This window comes from Trichosurus vulpecula, chromosome 9, assembly GCF_011100635.1.
Source record: "Trichosurus vulpecula isolate mTriVul1 chromosome 9, mTriVul1.pri, whole genome shotgun sequence".
Classification (NCBI taxonomy): domain Eukaryota; kingdom Metazoa; phylum Chordata; class Mammalia; order Diprotodontia; family Phalangeridae; genus Trichosurus; species Trichosurus vulpecula.
In genome coordinates this window covers 62,558,301-62,579,447 of record NC_050581.1, presented here as the reverse complement: position 1 = coordinate 62,579,447, position 21,147 = coordinate 62,558,301, and the positions used below count along the sequence as shown (strand labels likewise).

At 39.1% G+C, this 21,147-nt stretch overlaps 1 protein-coding gene across 5 annotated transcripts in view; it reads left to right on the top strand.

Annotated features, from left to right (window-relative positions):
- The first annotated feature begins 2,128 nt into the window (after positions 1-2,128).
- NAA35 (N-alpha-acetyltransferase 35, NatC auxiliary subunit) overlaps positions 2,129-21,147 on the top strand; it is a 72,469-nt gene continuing 53,450 nt past the window's right edge. For 2 of the 5 annotated variants that reach the window (XM_036738260.1, XM_036738259.1), the window contains exons 1-4: positions 2,130-2,392; positions 3,444-3,578; positions 17,933-17,966; positions 19,655-19,769. In XM_036738260.1, coding sequence (XP_036594155.1) covers positions 3,449-3,578; positions 17,933-17,966; positions 19,655-19,769 — 279 coding nt within the window. In that variant the 5' untranslated portion in view covers positions 2,130-2,392; positions 3,444-3,448. Of the gene's footprint in view, positions 2,393-2,824; positions 3,341-3,443; positions 3,579-17,932; positions 17,967-19,654; positions 19,770-21,147 lie in introns of those variants that run through there. The other 3 variants (XM_036738258.1, XM_036738261.1, XM_036738257.1) reach the window with 3 other exon arrangements.

The following is a 21,147-nucleotide window of genomic DNA, read 5'->3' as shown; positions in this document are numbered from 1 at the left end:
TTTTAAGCAATAGCTGGATACTCAGGTATCACAACACTTAACTAAACAGTGTGCTGACACCTAATGTTACATACTTTATTTCACATTGAGATTGAAGCATCACAAAAAAATGGGGGAAAATTTATTTTTATATTATATGGAGTCTTACTTTTTTTTACCTAGAAATATGGTGAGCCTGCTGCCTAAATTGTAACTCATAGATAATATTATAAACAGCAGGCTGTGTTTGCTAATGTAAAGCGACAGTTGATTACAGGGCAATTCTACAGTGATGTTTAAAAAGGAAACTAAAGACTACTTTTTCACCACTTAGCGATCTACGAAGTTCTCCTTTCTGTAATCTTTCTGAAGGTTGTTGGTTTGTTTTTGTTCAGACTCAGGAGTTTACCAGTTTGGGAAACTCTTGGGTGGAAACCCCCTCTACCTTTTCAGAAAGACGACTCTTCTGCAGCTTACATTCTTAGGGAGTTGCCCGAGGCATGGAGATATTGTGACACGTCCAAAGTTACACAAGCAATATGTGTCAGAGCAGGAGTTGAGCAGCTAGGAGGGTGCTGGATTTGGAGTCAGAGAACATGTGTTTAAATCTGTTGTTCACTCGCTGTCACTTGTGTAACTGTTACAGGTATAACTTTGGGCAAGTCACTTAACATTTGGGGGCCTCTGTTTTTTGGATCTGTGAAATGAAGATGTCAGGTTAGATGTCTTTTAAATTCTCTTGTAAGCCTAAATCTGGGATCTTGTGAACCTTGGTTTTCCCCGACTCCTGAGACCTGTTATCTTCACACCATGATCTTTACACCATGATCTTCACGATTACCGAGAACCTACTATGTGCCAGGAACTGAGGTTGCAAAAAGAGGCAAAAGACAGCTCCTGCCTTCAAGGAGCTTAAATTTATTGGGGGAAGGGGCAACATGCAAGCACATATATCCAAAGCAAGTTGTACAAGGGGATAAATAGGAAATAATTAACAGAAAGAGGGCACTGGAATTAAGGGAGCTCAGGGAAAGCTTCCTGTAGAAAGTAGGATTTTAATTCAGATTTAAAGGAAGCCAGGGAGCAGGGTCAGGGAACATTTCAAGGATGGGGGACGGTGGGAGAAAATGCTCAGTGTCTTGCTAGTGGAAAAGCCAGGAGGATAAGGTCACTGGATCAATGAGAATGACAACTGTGGATTACTTTGGGACCTGATATAAATGCGGAATTCAGGAGAGAGGAGGAATAGGCATGTAGCTCTAGAAATCATCTGTATATAGATAACGATGTTTTGGGAATTCTTAAGACTAGGTTTGTGACCTTGGCTTTTTTGTTTGTCTGCGGGATTTTTTTCTTCCTATAGAGACTCCACAATTTCTAAAGAAGGAAGTAAAAGTGTCGGTTAAATCTATCAAGCCATAAACACTTATTAAGCGCCTACGATGTGCCATTCACTCGGCTAGGTCGACTAAATCAGTCAGGGTGGCTCATGGGCTGTTCAAAAGGCCCCTTTATTTGCTGTCTAGTGTTAGAAACGCCTTTGTTTTGAACGCACTTTTCCCCCACTTGAACCATCACCCGAGAACAACTGGGGAATGAGGCTGGGGCCAGGTACGAGGGCGAGCTAGGCTAAGCCTGCCCAGGTGCGAGACTGCGGGGCTGAGGGGGAGGGAAGAGCCGTGAGACGGAGTCGGGGAGGAAGACAGACAAGGTACAACTCAGCACGTGCACCCTCGCAGGAGTGACAGGACCCACGAGCGCGGCGGCGCACGAGCCAGAACCCCGCCCCCGCAACACGCGTACATGCAGACGTGCAGGCCACGCCCATTTCTTTGAGCCCGCCCACTCCACCACCTCTCACTGCGAAGGGGATGGAGAGGAAAGGGAGGCCTGAGAAGGAAAAGAATTAACTGCTATCGCGAGATCCTCTTTATTACGCGAGAATTGAAGGCTCCCTAGCAGAGACTGGGGAGGGGAGTTGAGTGGAGGAGGTTGTGCGTGTGCCCGTGTGTATATGTAGTATGTGCATGTGTATGGACGGGTGCGTGTATGTGTGCGTGTGTGTGGCGTGGTGAGCAAGGCCCCTGGAAGTAAGAGAGGGGGCGGGGTCCCATGAACTGGGCGTACGCATGCGCGCATGCGCGCACGCGGCCGGGCCGGGCCGGGCTAGTCTGCTCGGGGAGGGGGCGGCCGTGGCGGCGACGTTATTTCCGAGGTCGGCAGCGGCGGCGGCTGTACGGTGTGAGGCGGCAGGGGCGCCGCCGAGCTAGTCGGTAGGGACTGTTCCAGCGCAGCCCCGGAAATCCCTCGCTCTGCCTTTCGGAGCGTCGCGGCCGTGGCGCGGAGTTCCGTGGTGCCGGGGACCCTCGGAGCTGGCGGGTCACCCTGCGGCCCCTGGCCCGCCTGGCCCCAGGTAGGGCCCCCGGGCAGTCGAGCCCCGCCCCGCCCGCCTTCCCGATGTCACCGGCGCGACGACCCGGCGATCTGGCGACAGCCAGCCGGCCTGGTGCTTGCCCCGCTTGCTCCCTCCACGCGCCTCTGCTCCGGCCGGAGCCGGGAACCGGGGGGCCGGGCCCGACCTGGGGTGCCCCCGAGGCACCGGGCGCCGCAGACGCGACCCCGCTTTGGGGGGCGGGGGCGGGCGGGGAGCCTGGCAGCGGCGCTGTAGGTGCCCCCTCGGGCCGCCTTGGCAAGGCGGTGTGACCAGCAGCCCGGGGTGCCGCCGTGGGGGAGGGGGGTCCGGTGGAGGAACCGGAGGAAGGAGGTTGTCGGGTGGCCACCAGCCCTCAAAGTTAGGAGCGCTCCAGCTGCATTCATCAGAACCCAACAGAGTGGCCTCCAGTCTTTTTGTTGTCTAGTAGTGTCTCGAAGACAGTCACCGTGGTGTTCCTTGGTCTCCGTCCCCCGTAGGCTGCCTTGTAAAGAGTCCATAATGATCCTTCCAGGAGAAGGACCTCGTCAGTTTGCCCAAACCTGGGTCTCATGCGTGACCTTGGCCTCCCATCTGTAACTGGAGATGTGTGCCCAGCCCCAAGCAGTCCCAGTTAAAGTGGCAGATTGTGAGAATTAGGTTGGAGGAGGACACTTTGCAGAGTTAGACTTGGGTGCCCAGACTAGACCAATCACAAATTACTGTTGGAACTTCTTTGGCTTCAGGTTGTCTTTCATTGTAAAACGAGGGACTTGTAACAGATCCGTCTCCAGTGGTTCTGCTATCTGAGGTATGAGTTAGAATCATAGAATCATGTTAAGAGTTGAATGAAAAGGACCTCAGTGATCATTAGCCCCATTCACGAGAGAAGAGAGGTGAAATGATTTGCCCAAGGTCACCCAGTAAGCAGGTGGCCTGGGTATCTGACGGGTAACTCCTTCCTCTAATAACTTAACAGAGAGAACATTGTGTAAATACTTGAATTTTGTGGATTACTGAAAGCTATTAATTTTCATCTTGACATGCTTTACAGGTAAAATGGTTATGAAAGCTTCTGTAGAAGATGATGATTCGGGATGGGAGCTCAGTCTGCCTGAAAAAATGGAAAAGAACAGTACAAGCACAAATTGGGTAGACATAACTCAAGATTTTGAAGAGGCTTGCCGAGGTAAGTGGTGACTTTTGGATCAGAAGTGCTACAAATCAGGAAAAGAGAAAATTGAATTTTAGTTCTAAATTCTCACAGTTAGTATTAAAAAGAAAGTGGTGTTCATAAAGTTTCTTTGTAATTTGGAAACTAAAATTTACCTTTTAAATACAAAGTATTGAGGGCAGATGCTGGTTAAAACGATGTTTTTTACAAAAATCTTTAGAAGTAAAATGTATAGAGAGTACTTGCAGTCAATCAAAGATTAATCTCTACTCTTTTACAGCTGGGTGTGAAGAGGGAATACTGTGAAGTTAATCTTTCCAATGAATACAGTCTAGGAGTAACTGTAGTGCTGCTTTGTTTTCAGTTTCTTTTTACTTCATCATTCTTTTGTTTGACTAATTTCCAAATTCTGTAAGCAGCAGGAAGATTGAGGCCTACATATTAAGCCAACCCTAGAACTCTTCCTTCCCAGTTTTTTGTTTATCTACCAAGAAAGGTTATTCAGATAAGAATTCCATTATTGCTTCACTGACACTTAGAACTGCAGTGAGTCAGAGAAACACTTGGCTAATTTAGAGTTAAGAATTTCTAAGTATTCATTCTGATGAAAATAGATGATTTTATATGTACAAGGCAGAGAGTTGTACTAGACCTGTGGTCTATGAGGTTCTATCCAACTCAATGAATCTATGATCTGTGATACAGTTGCTATAACAGAAGGCTTTCGTACATACCTTTGAAGACCTGGATTTTCCATATGCCATTTATGGCCATATTTATTGAACAAAAACTACATTTTGTCACAATGATTAGAAACTAACTAGCTTTCAATTATAAGATGTTTATTTAAAAAATTAAGCATTTATTAAGCACATTAGATTTGAAGAACTGTATAGAGCATATATTACTCTTATGTAGTAGTAATAAGTGATGCTGTAAGGCTTGCAAAAAACTTTATGCATTCTTAGTTGGTCCTCTTAACCTTTGAAGTAGGTAATGAAAACATTATCCCCATTTTACAGAAGGAGTAACTGAGACAGAGAGAGGCTATTATTTGTCCAAGGTTATTCTGCCAATAAATCACAGAATTGGAACTCAAACCCAGGTCTTCAGTCTGCACAGCTAGTACTTATTTTACTGAACCATAGTTGCTTTCCTATCTTGTGTATCGTGGTTATTAATACTTATGAAATAAAAAGATTTTTGCTTTATGTAAGGAAGATAACTAATAAACAATTGAGTTCAATTAAGGGTTATAAAGGCTTTCTGATAACACTGTCCACAAATGAACGTGTCTAGGCTTAAATATAGTTAGGTAATTGTGTTAATAAAACAAAATATTTTATATGCTATATTGATTGGGCCATTATCCTCCCAGGGATAAGGATTGAGTCAAGGAATATAATACTACCTTAACATACTAATGAGTCGCATCAGCTGTTTATTGGACAAAAGATACCTGTAAGGACATGTGCTACTTCTGTTGTACAGGCACCCTCTGGTCCCAGGACTCCTGAATTGTATAATAGACAACAGTACAGATGGTAAACATGCCAACTCAGAGATGCCTTGGCACCAGTCCTCACTGCTCTTTGGCTAAGGTGGAAGTTTCTGATATAGTGAGTAGCATGAATCAGCATAAGTTTATCTGTTGATTCATGACACTGAGGAATGGCCCATAGGTGATATCCTTGCAAGGGGAATTAGTGCAGCACCTGAATTATACAAACAGGCAATTTCAGGGATACTAAATGGGGCAAGACACAGCACAGCTCATTGTGTCTAAAATAGCTCAAGTGGACCTTGCTGGGACTTCTGGACAACTGTGTGTGCCAGCCCTGCTCATAGCACTCTGCTAGCCTCTGTGTAGCATCTCGTTAGTTAAGTGTAAAAGAATTTAAAGCTGGAATGACCTCTTGGAGATATCTGGAGCACAGATTCTTAATCTCTTTTGTCTTGTGACATGTGAACCCCTCGGGCAATCTGGCAAAGCTTGTGGACACCTCTTCAGAATAATGTTTTTAGGTGATTGATCAGACATGCCAAATTTCAGTTTAGAGATTAATGAAGATGTAATTTTTTTCCTGTCCAAGTTTACAGACTTCTTGAAGGTCTATATACCCCAAATTAAGAGCCCTTGATTTAGACCAATAGCTTCTTTTCATAGATAAGGAAGCTATCACCCATGAGGTAGATTGCTATCTATGAGGATTTTATAGTCTTGATTAGGTAAATCAAACCTATATGAATAATTAAATAATAAATAAAGACAGCATATGATTTAAGTTTAGAGAAAGAATACCAACTGGAGTGTTTGAGGAAAGTTTCATTTTGGAGGTAAATTATGAGCTAGGCCTAGCTGACATTCATAGTGGATTGGGAACTGGACTTGGAACTAGAAAGGCTCAGTTTGAATCCTTCTTGGATACTAGCTTTGTCACCCTAAGCAAGTTATTTAACCTCTTAATCTCCCTTTCCTAATTTATAAAATACGGATAATAATAGCACCTACCTCACTGTGTTGTCTTGAGGGTCCAATGAAGTAAGTCGGTAAGCATTTATTAAGCATCTACTGTATGCCAGGCATTTTAAGTGTTGGGATGCTAAGAAAGGCAAAAAAGGTGTGAGGGTGGGCTTTTGCAAACCTTAAAGTGCCATATAAATGGTCTTGTTATTATAATTTTAATATTTTTAAAGTTTTCAAAGCACTTTATACACATCCTTAGGAAATATGTTGAGGTAGGTGCTGTTATTATCTGTATTTTACAGAAAAGGAAATCGAAGCTCAGAGAAGTTAAGATTTTCTTCTGGTCATTCATACAATCAGTTAAGCATTAAAAGATGAGTAGAATTTGGAAAAACAGGTGAGAAGGAAGGATGTTTCCAACTGTGGGATACAGGGAGGGAAACTAGTATGATCACATGTACATGTTCAGTAAACAGTGAATAGACCAATCTGGAATATGTAAAGGGTACCTGAGGTAGTAGAAAATAAGGTTGGAAGGTAAGTTGTGTCACCAGGCTAAAGACTTTCAGCTGTATTTAACTATATAGGCTGTAGAGAACCATTTTAAGTATTGAGCAGGTTACTGCTATGGTAAAAGTATAAAAGCAATATTAAATTAATTTGGCAACTGTACACAATGGACTGGAGCAGAGAAAGACCAGGTAGGTGGCTATTACTTTGTATTTACTATGTCACTGTTTGGTATTTAATTTTGTTTGTATGTTTCCATACTTATACCATAAGCTTCTTGGGGACAGGGATTGTTTTAACTTTGTATTCATATCCCCTTTACCTAGTACATTGTGAGACAGCATATAAGTACTTAAAAAATGCTTGTTGATTGACTATTGCAGAGTGAGAACAGAAAAGGAAAGACACGTGAGAAAAATTACAAAGGAAGAATAGACAGGACTTAAATGACTGCTTAGATGAGAGGTACAAAAAAAGCTGAAACTGAGAGTGAGTGACTTAGAGCAGAGAGCTAAAGACCTCCCTTGGGAAGGCTCACAATTTAGAAGTCAAGAAAAATGAAAAAAGATGAAGAAATCAGAGTTAGAAAGCAAACCAAAGTAGTGTAGTGTCACAGGAGTTTTCTAACTAAAAGAGACAAGTGGCAAGAAATACTGTTGAGAGGCCAAGGATTAGAGACTGAGAAGAGGCCATTCATTGGAATTGCTCTTCCATTATCTTTGAACGTGCAAGTGATGCACTGCATTTGACTTTAAGCTGCCTATATTCGTTTGACTCTGGCTGATCTTCTCCATTGCCATTTGAAATTAAAGATCCATATAGGCAGAATTCAAACCAAGGCCTGCCCAGCCAACCACCTCTACAGTCTGAGTATGCACTTGAGGTGAGTTATTACTGATAATGGTATTGGCAGTTGGGATTATGGGGCTTGGTCCTAGAGCTTGAGGACACAGAAAAGAAACACTAGAAGTAAATCCCTCAGCTGAGATAACCTGTGTAAAGTGCTCTGTGAACCTTAAAACACTATGTACATGCTGCTGCTGCTGTTACTGCTGCTGCTGTTTGTTGTTATTTAGTCGTTTCAGTTGTGCCTGATTCTTCTTGATCTCACTTGGGATTTTCTTGGCAAAGATAGAGGAGTGGTTTGCTGTTTCCTTCTCCAGCTCATTGTACAGATGAGAAAACGGACGCAAATAGGATTAAGTGACTTGCCCAGGGTCACACAGCTAGGAAGTGTCTGAAGCTGAATTTGAACTCAGGGAGATGAGTCTTCATGACTTTAGGCTCAGCAGCTCTATCCACTGTGCCACTTGGCTGCTGCTACTATTAACTGCTTCTTTATTGTCCTATGGGTTTTCCAAGAAGTCCAAGAAATGGAGTTCTGGTAGGCGAAAGATCATTTTGTTTTGAGTAGCTGAAAAAGCATGAGCAGGAGGCACAGATTAATCCCTGACATAGTATGATTTGTGGCAGAATAACAGTCTCTTCACAATTGGCTTGTGTATAGAACTAGGTCTTAAGAACAATGATGTACCTGATATAGCATACCCCTTTGAACAGCCAATCCTACTAGAGTTCTGAAGCTGTCTTATGACTTAAGGTTAGGGCCTGATTGATTCTGATTTATCAGAGGAAATAGATCCTCTGGAAAAAAAATTACTCATTTTCTAGATGAGGCTTATAGCATATTGCTAGCTCTGGAACTAATGACCTTGAGAAATTGGTTTTCCTTCTTTTCAAGGGATATTGTTTACCTCTTCTTGAATAAATCATATAGGTTTATAGTGAAGATTCTAGTTTGGAATACTGCTCTCATGGTTTGGTGTGTGTTGTTGTTTAAATATATTTAAGATAAAAATAGGTATTTTCCTTTCGAATAAACCTTTATCACAGTGGGTTCCCCCTCCTTTAGTAAATCGTATAGTAAAATTTTTCTAGGTTCTGATAATTTTAAACATAAATCTATTGTTACTGTTTTACTAATTCCAGAACCTCTGCAATGAAGACCAAGTTGTTTTCCATGTCTCCTCATATTCTTTCTTGTACTATGGCACTACACTTAATTAGTTTACTGTACCTATCTTCTCATCATGTACCACATTAAACATGTACACTTAGCTCTATCAAAATTGAATGTGAGAGGCTCTTTCTCGAAGTCTCCCCTTTTTGTCTTTATTCAGAGTTTTTCATGGCCATAGAATAATTTCCTTCCTTTTACTTATCATTTGTATTCTTCCGCTTCTCATGGTAGTTCCAGGCTTCTATTTTCTGGGAAGTTTTCCTTGATTTAAACTAGCTAATTTTACATCCAATCAATCTCAACATACTTTGCTACATAAGTAGGTGTTTCCTAGATTAAAAAAAATACAATTTGTCTTCATGAGCAGTTGCATGCTACCTTCAGCCCATCCAACTCGGATTACCACATGAGCAACCTATTTTTCTTCTAGGTAACAACAAAACTGCCCTGGGACATTCAGTGCTACCTAATGATCAGAGTGTGCAACTTTGGAAGCAGAGTCTTTTGTGTACTACTTCCTTTAGGGAGACTGTTAGGCTGTGATTTTTACTTTTCCTAGCTTCACATTATAGTTTCACCTCAAGATAGTCTTAGAGGAACAAAACATTCCTTGTAATTTTAGAATCTTTAAAGATAATTTAATTCTCTCACTTCATAGATGAGAAAGTAAAGTGACTTACCCAAGGTTTCATAGCAAGTTTGTAGGAAAACTAGAACCTCAATCTAAGTGTTCTGACCCTTAAATCCAGTGCTCTCACTATACCTTAGAGTCTCCTGTAACTACTGTCTACTACCATCAGGAAAATCTCCCTCTCATTTTATCTTCCCTGTTTTTATTTACCGTCTAAGATGTTCTTTCACATTTTCTATTCAGCTCTGGTCTTTTCATTGAGAAAGCTTGAAAGTCCTCTATTTTATTGAAGGTCCATGTTTTGCCTTGGAGCATTATACTCAGTTTTGCTGGGTGGGTGATTCTTGGTTTTAGTCCTAGCTCCTTTGACGTCCGGAATATCATATTCCAAGCCCTTCGATCCCTTAATGTAGAAGCTGCTAGATCTTGTAGTATTCTGATTGTTTCAACAATAGTCAAATTGTTTCTTTCTGGCTGCTTGCAGTATTTTCTCCTTGACCTAGAAACTCTGGAATTCGGTGACAATATTCCTAGGAGTTTTCTTTTTGGGATCTTTATCAAGAGGCGATCAGTGGATTCTTTCAATTTCTATTTTACCCTCTGGCTCTAGAATATCAGGGCAGTTCTCCTTGATAATTTCCTGAAAGATGATGTCTAGGCTCTTTTTTTGATCATGGCTTTCAGGTAGTCCAATAATTTTTAAATTATCTCTCCTGGATCTATTTTCCAGGTCAGTGGTTTTTCCAGTGAGATATTTCACATTGTCTTCCATTTTTTCATTCCTTTGGTTCTGTTTTATAATATCTTGATTTCTCATAAAGTCACTAGCTTCCGCTTGCTCCCATTTAAATTTTAAGGTGGTATTTTCTTCAGTGGTCATTTGGACCTCCTTTTCCATTTGGCCACTTCTGCCTTTCAGGGCATTCTTCTCCTCATTGGCTTTTTGGAGCTCTTTTGCTATTTGGGTTAGTCTATATTTTTAGGTGTTATTTTCTTCAGTATTTTTTTGGGTCTCCTTTAGCCAGTCATTGACTTGTTTTGCATGATTTTCTTGCATCGTTCTCATTTCTCTTCCCAATTTTTCCTCTACTTCTCTTACTTTTCCAAATCCTTTTTGAGCTCTTCCATGGCCTCAGACCAATTCATATTTTTCTTGGAGGCTTTTGATGTAGGCTCTTTGACTTTGTTGACTTCTTCTGGCTGTATTTTTTGATCTTCTTTGTCACCAAAAAAAGATTCCAGAGTCTTGAGTCTGCATCCTTTTTCGCTGCCTGGCCATAGTCCCAGCCAGCTAGTTGACCTTTGAACTTTTTGTCAGGGTATGACTGCTTGTAGAGCGGAGAGTGCTTTGTCCCAAGCTTTAGGGACTGTGCTGCTATTTTCAGAGCCACTTCTACTCCACTGTCACTGCAAGCTCTGCCACAGCAGAGCTCCTCCTCCCCAAAGAACCGCCAACCAGGATTGCGACCAAGATCCAAGCAGGGCACAGCAAGAGAACCTGCCTCTGCGCCAGCAGAGTGCTCCTTGCACTCCTGCTCTGATCCGCTGCTTGATTCCTCCTGCCATGTGAGCCAGGGACTCTGGAAGCAACTAACATTGGAGCTCTGAGAGCAGCCACAGGATCTTCCTGTTGCTGCCACTGAGCCACCTCTGCCACCCCCAGAGCTGGGGCCAGACCACTCTCTAAGCTGATTCAGCAGTTTTCCCACTAACCTGCTCTGTGGTTTTTGGTGTTTGTGGGTTGAGAAGTCTGGTAACTGCCACAGCTCACTGATTCAGGGCCCTAAGGCCCGCTCTGGCCAACTCCCAGTCTTGTCTGTCCTGGCAAGGCCCACCCTGGGCTGCGCTCCTCTCCCAACACCGTGCGATAAACCCTTCCCAGCAGCCATCCAGGCTCTCCTGGGCTGGAGACCTGCTTCCCTTTGCTATTTTGTGGGTTCTGTGACTCTAGAATTTGTTCAGAGGCATTTTTTAAAGGTGTTTGGAGGGATTTGGGGGAGAGTTTGAGCAAGTCTCTGCTTTCCAGCTGCCATCTTGACTCTGCCCCCTCTGAAAGTTATTTCTGACTTTCTATCTTTGTAAAGTGAGACTAACTACTTGTTAGAGCAAAGATCAACTTTAATATCAAATTAGAAGAGAGGTTAAGCATGAGTAGAAGATAGGACATGCAATTAAGACATCTCTAGGCTGACCTATTTAAACATTATTGATATCAGGAAATGGAAATGATAGAAGAGATACAGATAGAGACCCTCGTCATTTCCCAAGGCAGTTCTGCCAGAATGAGTCAGTTAATATAATGAGACTGTCTAAAGAGCCTAAAAACACACCCTCCTTGCTAAGCAAATTGAGGTGACTGTCAAAGGAAACAATTTAAAATGCAAACTTTGTAAAGCCTTATAAAGAAAGACAGTAGAAGATTGTGAGCTGCATTTTCTCATAAGATAACAAGAAGTTGTGGAGAGAAGCATTAAGAAACCTTGGGCAAGTGGTTCACTTAAGCCAAGTCATTGCCACAGCATTTAAAGATGAAATTGGGCAGGTTCTCAAGTAATCTCGCTTGACACTACTGGCATTACAATAAACCTCATGTATGATCTCTGCCTTGACTTCAGCAAGGTGGAGTTCTGATCAGGACAATTTCCAGTTTGCCAATCCGTTCTTCGTAAACTAATTAATTAAATGGCTACCTGATTACTGGCAAAAATAAAAATGAATAAATAAAGATGAAACTGGAGGGAGGACAATGAACAGATTTTAAAGATATCTATAATGAAATTTTTTGTCAATGACAGGGGAGCCTTGACGGTTGAATTCCAGTATTGCTGCTGCCTGAGGAAATAGAGATAGTATTAAAGAAAACAATGATCAGCAAGACTAGGTCCATGTGTATACAGAAGAGATCCCTCTTAGAGACAACATGATTTCGAGGGTTTTGAGGCATTGATTATTAAAAGTAGCTGAAGGAGGAGATAGTAGGATATGAATAGTTAGAATACTGAGAAAACTTATATGAACTGTTTCAGAGCGTCATGAGCAGAACAAGGAGAACAATTTACACAGTGTTGCCAATGTTGTAAAAATGAGCAACTATCAAAGACATAACTCTGACCAGCCAAGGTTGCACAGGACAAGTGATGAGGATGCTACACCCCTCCTCACAGAGAGGGGTTGGACTCATGCAGAATGAGATACAGTCTTGGACACAGCCAACATGAGAAGTTGTTTTGCTTGACTGTGCGTACTTACAAGGGTTTTGCTTTTCTTTTTTTCCTTTCTTGTTAGGGGAAGAGTGACAGGAAATAGAGAAAATAAGTGCTTTTTAATTGAAAAACATAAAATCTAATTTTCAGAAAGATACAGTGTTTATTAAACGCTTGGAAAAAGATACAAATCTTATTATTATCAAAAAAAGAAAAAAGTGATCTAGAAAATATCAGTAACTAACAACCCTTATGCCTACTTTACAATTTCTTAGGAAATCTTTGAGAAAAATTTACACCTTTATTAAGAGCATTTAAAATAAATGTTGTATTGTTGCCTTTTGCCCTTATATCTTAGTCATTTCAACGCCTCCCCTCATGAAGGCCTCCCTTTGGATTAAGAAAGACAGTTAAGCAAAAACATCAGGCACTTCAACCACCTCTGACAATATGTACAAACAACATTCTATCGTAGTGCTCCTCTGCCCCCATGCTGTGAGGGGAGACTCGTTTTATTGTTTGCTCTATGGAACCACCTTTGATTTTTCAGTCCCTCAGTGTATGATCATCTCCTTTGCGTAGTTGTCATTATTCTTTTGGTTCAGCTTATTTTATTTTGCTTCAGTTCTTACTAACCTTCCTTAGAATTCCTTCTGATGATTCTCTGAATTCCACAGGACATTCTAGACGAAACTATGGAAAGGAGACAAGGTGACTTTTGGAAGAGCAGATGACATTTTCATAATCTCACAATTAGCTGGAAAGTATAGAACAGCAAAATTCTATTATGATTATTGTTTGTTGTCCAAAAAACTTAAGTTTCAATAAAACAAAATGTGACCTTAATGACTTGTCCTTCAGATATCTCCCTTTCATAGATCAAAAACTATACAACATTTCTTCAGAGACATAATTCCTCTGACTTAATATCAAGCTAAGTATGAAACAGGATAATGTATGCTTACTTAAAGGTATTTGCCACGATCTTGACCGCATCTAATGCAGAGTCCATATAGAAGAGGCTTTTCTCCAGGTGCTCTTGCTTGCAGGTGACATTATGTATCAAGTACGGAACATTACAGAATCTTCTAAATGAGATTAATCATCTATTTGGCTTTACTGTACATTGAAGAAAGTAGCTAAAAATGCTTTTTGTCCAAACATTATGCAGTTGGATTAGCAACCCATATTGCTGTTCTGTCAGTACATAGTTTTAGAATTAAGGAGCGATCAGGCAGGTAGAAGAAACAGGAAAAAGCAGTCATGAAAATCCATTGGGAAGAGGAGGAGGAATGTTCAACAGAGTTACATGCCACAGAAAGGTTGAGAAGGCTAGGAATTGAAGAACGACCGTTAGATTTGTTGATAAGATCATCAGTAACCTTGGAGAGAATATTTTCATTTATGTGGTGAGGTTAGACGCCAGATTACAAGGGGCTGAGATGTGGTTGATTCAACAATTTAAAAAGCAAGCATAATCATAAAAAATAATTAAATGTGTTAGTAAAAATTTTAACATTAATATCTTTTGTTTTTACATCACTTACTTCAGAATAAGTCTCTCCCCAGTAAGTCATCCTTTGTAACAAATATTAAGAGGGCAAAAAAGCAGCCCAGCAAAAACAATAAACATCTAAATAAGGTCTAATAATATATGTAATAATCCGTACCCATAACTCTACCCACTCCCCCACCCCAGCTTCTTACCACCTCTGAAAAAAGGGAGAGATACTTTCTCAACATTTCTATGGGGTCAAGCTTTGCCATTATGATTATACACTGCTGTTTCATTTTTGTGTTCTTTTGTTTACATTGTTGCCATCATGTATTATTTTCCTAACTCTTATTTCACTTGTATCAGGTCATATAAATCTCAACTCATTCATATAAATCTTCTCTGTATTCATATTCATTGTATCTTATGAGCACAGTAGTATTCATTTTTTTAAAAATTTTTTTAGTAGTATTCCATTTCACTTATGTAACACAGTTTATTTAGCTCTTCCCACAGTATATAGCTGAACTTAAGGCATCAACTTTTATTTTCAGTTCTTTGCTACCATAAAAAGTCCTACTTTCCTGGGAAACAAGCTTTACAATAAGTGTCTGATAAAGGCCTCATTTCTCAGTTATACAGAGAACTGAGTCAAGTTTATGAGAACATAAGGCATTCCCCAATTGATAAATGGTCAAAGGCAGTTTTCAGACAAAGAAATCAAAGCTATCTATAGGCATATGAAGAAGTGCTCTAAACCACTTGATTAGAGAAAAGTAGATTAAAACAAGTCTGAAATACCAACTGATAACAGTCAGATTGGCTAATATGACAAAAAGGAAAATGATAAATGTTGGAGAGGGTGTAGGAAAATTGGGACACTAAAGCATTGTTGGTGGAGTTAAGTCCAACCATTTTGGAGAACAATTTGGAACTATTCCCAAAGGGCAACCAAACTTTGATCCAGTAATACTAATCCTAGGTCTGTGTCCCAAAGAGATCATAAAAAAGGGGGAAAGGACTTAAATGTGCAAAAATATTTATAGCAGCCCTATTCGTGGTGGCAAAATATTGACAATTGAGGGGGTGCCCATCAATTGGGGAATGGCCAAACAAGCTGTGGTATATGAATATAATGGACTACAATTGTGTAATAAGAAATGATGAACAGGCATATTTCAGTAAAACCTGGAAAGACTTGTACAAACTGATGCAAAATGAGCAGAACCAGGAAAACATTGCATACAGTATCAGCAACATCATGTGATGATCAACTATGAATGACTCAGCTTTTCTCAACAACACAATGATCCAAATCAAGTACAAAGGACTCACGAAGGAAAACGTTATCCATATCCAGAAAAAGAACTGATGGACTCTGAATGTAGATTGAAGTATATTTTTTCACCTACTTTACTCTTTATCTTGTTTTTTTTTTCTTTTGATTCTTCTTCCACAACTGTGATGAATATGGAAATACGTTTTACATGATAGCATGCGTGTGTGTGTGTGTATACATATATACAAAACTACCTGCCATTTTCAGAAGAGGGGAGGGAGAAAAATTTGGAACTCAAATCTTGTAAAAAAAAAAAATGCTAAAAATTTTCTTGCTATGTAATTTTGGGAAAAAATACTATTTAAAGCAAAAAAACAAAGTCCTGCTTTTGAGCATTTGATATATATAGAACTTTTCCTTCTTTCTTGACTACCTTGGGGTATATTCCTAGTAATATGATCTTTGTGTTAAAAGATATTGGACATTTTGTTCACTTTCTTACCATAATTCCAGATTTCTTTCTAGAAAGGGCAGACCAGTGGGATGCTGCTTAGTGTTTGCCAACAATATACTAGCGTGTCTTTCTTTCAGTGACTTCTCCAACACTGATTCTTCCCATTTTATGTCATCTTGTCAATTTACATGGCATGAGGTAAAATCTTAAAGAGTTGTTTTGAGTTTCAAAGGAGAGACTCTTTAGTGTCATCAGTGCTTTATATGGTTGTTAATAGTTAGAAATTCTTGAGAACTGTTTGTTGCTCTCTTTTGACCTAATACCCATTGGAGAATGTACCTATATAGTTATGTAAAGTCCTTACATGTCTTGTTTATCAGAAAATTTTGATGTAAATGATTTTCCCCCCAAATCGACGCCTTTACTTCTTCTCCTAACCACATTGATTTTGTTTGTTCAGGAGCTTTTCAGATTTATGTAACTGAAATTATTTTTCTTTTTCTTTTGTGATTATAGCTTTCTTTTGTTTTTTATTTATTTTTTATTTTTTTTTATAGCTTTCTTTTTTTAAGAATTCTTTTCCCAACTCTTAATTGTGAAAGGTACCCAGGTTTCATTCTCTCTCGTTCTCTCCCTTAAATAATGTAGCCCTTATTCTCTTAGGTCATATACCCATTTCAAGTTTTGGGGGTGAGGAGGTTTATGTATACTGTAAGAAATTAGTTTAAACCTGATTTCTGCTAAACTTTTTGGTTTCCCCTCAGCTCCTATTAAATAGATAGCTTTTCCTCCATGTAATTTATTGTCTTAGGTTTATGAAGACTAAATTATTGAGCTTAATCATTTCTTGTTCTTCTGTATGTAGTTTGCTCACTGATGTGCTTTCCCATTTCTTAACCAGTGCCTACTTCTTTAACATGTAATTTGCAGTCTTAGAAGTATTATTCTCCCTTAATTTCTTATTTAAAAAATACTTTTAAAAGCCTATGAATTAAAGAATAAGCTGAATCTTGTCTTATTTTTAATACTATCATGTCTTTAGGAAAGAGGCAATATTCAGATTAATTTTTTTACAATTGATCTGTATTAATGGATTTGATCAGTTTTTGTATTTGTGAAGAAATGTCAGATTCAAGTACATTTAAACAAAAAGATTTATTTGTGGCATCAATGTTTCCAAAATAGCTTTTTGAAGTGGCAGTTTCAGTTTGTTGTGAATATACCAGTGTCCTTTTTTAAGAAGAAGTAATGATTTGAATACAGTTGGATTCAAGGTGAGCCATGGCCAATCCTAGGACGATTGTTAGTCTAACAATTGTTGAATTTGTTTCCAAGTTACTTAATTTAAGTGTTGTGTAGTTTGGTCAATATGTAGACACCTACTCTATGTAAGGCATAATCCTGGGCATTGAATTAATGTTTTCTTATGAGACAGGTTAAAATGTGCAGATATTATTTTATAATACTACTTTAAAAAAAAGTTATACCCTGGAATTAAAAGTACTACAAAGTAAAAATGTGTATATCCTTTGACCCAGCAATACCACTTCTAGGGTTATATCCCAGAAAGATCATACAAGTGGGAAAATGAACAAGTATGAACAAAATATTTTTGTAAAATATTTATAGTAGCTCTTTTTGTGGTGGCTATGAATTGGAAATCAAGGAGATGCCCATCGACAGGCGAATGGCTAAACAAATTGTGGTATATGAATGCAATGGAATACTATTGTGCAATAAGAAATGAGGAACAGACAGACTTCATTATAACCTGGAAAGACATATATGAACTGATGCTGAGTGAGGGGAGCAGAACCAGGAGATTATTATACACAATTACAGACACATGGTATCTGTAAGGACTAACTTTGATATAGATTTTGACTCTTCTCATCAATGCAAGGTTCAAAGACAGCTCCAAAAGACTCATGATGGAAAAAGCTATGCACATCCAGAGAAAGAATTACGGAGTCTGAATGCAGATGGAGGCAAACTATTTGCTCTCTTTTCTTTTTCCTTCTTTTTTGGTTTCGTTTCTCCTTTCTCATGATTCATTCCATTGGTTATAATTCCTCTTCACAACTGGACTATTATGTAAATAAGTTCAATGTGAGGGTATGTATAGAACCTACTTTGGATTACATGCTGTCTTGGGCGGGGAGGGAGGAGAGGGAGGGAGAGAAAATTTGGAACTCAAAAACTTGTGGAACTGAATGTTGTAAACTAAAAATAGAAAATAAATTTATTTTTAAAAGTACTACATAAATAATATTTGTTATTCAAAAGAGTAATTTTTTACTTTGTTTGTAGAATTGAAGTTGGGAGAACTGCTTCATGACAAGCTGTAAGTATATTGTTGAAGTTGCCTTTGAAATAGTATGATTTAATATTTGTTTTAGATAATGTATAGGCAATATGAACTCTTGGAGAGTAGTATTCTCATGGAAAATGAATTATCTAATCATGCACTTTAGAACTTTTTTGAAAAATAACTAATTATAAACACTCATACAACCTGGTGAACTGTTTTGTGGCAGCAGGCACATTCATAGTCATAGTGCCACTTGTTTGAATTCAATGAGGCCATTTTTGGCTACTTCCTTGCATAACCTGTCTTCACTATAGTATTTCCATGTGACCCTATAGTTGTCACTGCTCGCTTGGAATAAAGTAGAATTTGTAGAAATAGGGGGGTTAAGAATGTAAGCGTTTCAAAAGCACCCTGTTTTATGTCCTTACCTTTCTTTGCCAGTATCAGCTTATTAAAAAAAAATGTGAGTGATTTACTTTCTTTTGCCCAAGGAACAGGTGGCATTGTAATAATAAAGGTATTGGGCATTAGAAAGGATTTGGTCTTATGATGTCTCCAGTGTACGACTGAACAACAACTGCAGAGTGTCTACACCCAGTCATTCTGCCACCCCTCTTCTGAAATTTTGTGGGTTACAGTGTGAAATTCCAAATTAACTAACGCTCTTTAACCAGTGGTAATGTGTTTAATATGCATGTCTTCTTTTGACTAGGGAGTGAGACACATGCAAAAATTTTGTATTTTTTTTCAGCAAACAATAAAGTTTCCACTGGGTATAGAACCCTTGTAGGAGAGATACAAAATTTAATAACAAGCTTACTGTCTAGGAAAGGAGCGATTAGTTATAACAATACAAGCTAAGCGCACTAAGTGGTAGGTAATGCCTCTTATTGTTAACAATTGGAGGAAGGCTTCCTAAAGGAAATAGCATTTGAGTTGTACCTTAACTATTGGTAAGGATTTAATAGATAAGTAGGAGGAGGAGAGAGAACATCTAAGATATAGGGAATAGCATAAACAAAGACCTGGAGGTTGGAAAATTGAACTATGCTTGAGGAGCTGTGAGTGAGTGATCCTTTGGGGATGTTGCAGAGAGTACATAGAAGGAGGTAACATGAGCTAAGTCTCGAGAGTATGAAGTTAGATTGTGTGATAACAAGGGGAAGAGTGAAAAGGGCAGCAGACATAACCTCGGCAAGCAACAATATTCTGTGGTTGGTAGCTGGAAAAGGATATTGAAAAGTTACGGTTGAGTGAATTATGTCTTGGGAGGCAAAGGAGGAAAAGGGACAGAAGGAAAGGGGGTCGTTAGCATCTGAACCAAATCCCACTTTAATGACTCAGTAAACCCTACTGTAACATGACTTGACATGCAAATTGGACAGTTGGTAATTGATACAAGTTAGGGCTGGAATCCCATTGTTTTATTGCTGACTGAATATGTAAAGCTTTTTTAAAAAAATTTTGGAATTGCCTCCTAGAAAGCTGTTTTCCTACTATTGTGTTTTTATATAGCCAGTTAATTATGCTAGATAGGATATGCTTGTATATAATTTTTGTGTAACTAAGTGGATGACATTCAGTTGAAATGCAAGTCTCAAAGCCTGAGAAAACCCTTTACCCAAAAAACAAATTTTTATGTGATCGATGACTGTATGTAGCTTATAGGCAGATTAATGGATTGGTTGAAGAACTATAGTTTGTTGGATTTTTTCCTGCAGCTTTGGTCTTTTTGAAGCTATGTCTGCCATTGAAATGATGGATCCCAAGATGGATGCTGGCATGATTGGAAACCAAGTTAATCGGAAAGTTCTCAATTTTGAGCAAGCTATCAAGGTGCGTGAGAGTCATTGTACTCTTATTTTTATAATTTCAAAATTTAAAATAAAGTGATAAACAGAACCATTTGCATTACTGTCATATTTATTCTAAAAGGGCAGCTTTTCTTCCAGGTGTCTTTAAACATTTAGATAAGTGCTGCTTAACATAATTTCAAATAACACTGTCCATTTCACACACACACACACACACACACACACACACACAGTATTTTTAATGTCCGTTAAAAGAATAAGATGAATTTACATCAGAAATTTTGTAAAATTTTTTTAATGCGTTTAAAGTGTCAAAAAGATAGTTCATTTGAGATTTCTTATCACTATAACAAAATATATTATACTGTTAAGACCTGATTAATTTAAAACCTATTTGAAAGAAAATTTTGAATTCAGTTGTAAACTACAGTGAAGCTTACCTTTGTAATATCAATGGAAAATAGCTATATTAAGGAAATTGATATTGTTAGCAAAAATTAATGGCCTATTAAGCTTGCGTAAGGGCACCTATGTGGCTCAGTGGATAGAGTGCTGGGCCTGGAGTCAGGAGGACTCATCTTCTGAGCTCAAATCTGACCTCAGACACCTTTTAGCTGTGGGACCCTGAATGAGTCACTTAATCCTTTTTGCCTCATCTTTCATCCGCATAATGAGCTGGAGAACGAAATGGCAAAGCACTCCATTATTTGTGTCAAGAAAACCCGAAATGAAGTCACAAAGAGGTGGGCACCACTGAACAACAACAAATTAGCTTGCTTATGGGATCCAACTTGTAAAAATATTAATAGCTGACATATATAAAGTACTTAAACTCTGGGGTATTAGAAGTATTATTACCATTTTACAGATGAAGAAAGCAGCAGAGACATTGTGACTTGTACCTGGTCACACAGTTAAGTCAGTATTAGAGAGAGGATTTAGTCCACTACACCAGAGACTTAGAATTTAGATTTATTGTCTTGAATGGAAACAGAAAGCAAAATCTTATTGTTTCCACTCAAATAACTGGGACTAATTACAAATTAGTCTTATCTCTCTCTCTCTTTTTTTTTTTTGGCAGGGCAGTTGGGGTTAAGTGACTTGCCCAAGGTCACACAGCTAGTACATGTGTCAAGTGTCTGAGGCTGGACCTGAACTCAGGTCCTCCTGACTCCAGGGCCGGTGCTCCACTGACTGCGCCACCCAGCTGCCCCTAGTCTTATCTTTTAAGAAGTAAGACTAAAGACTTACTCAATGTTCATGAAAGTAATGTTCCTGCGTTTCTTTTTTTTTTAATTTGTTAAATGCTTTACTAATTTGATGCCTTTCTCCCCGGGTCAGATTTGTGAAGTTAAAAATTTTTCTGTCATTCATTCTGGAGCACCCAAAGCATGAATTAA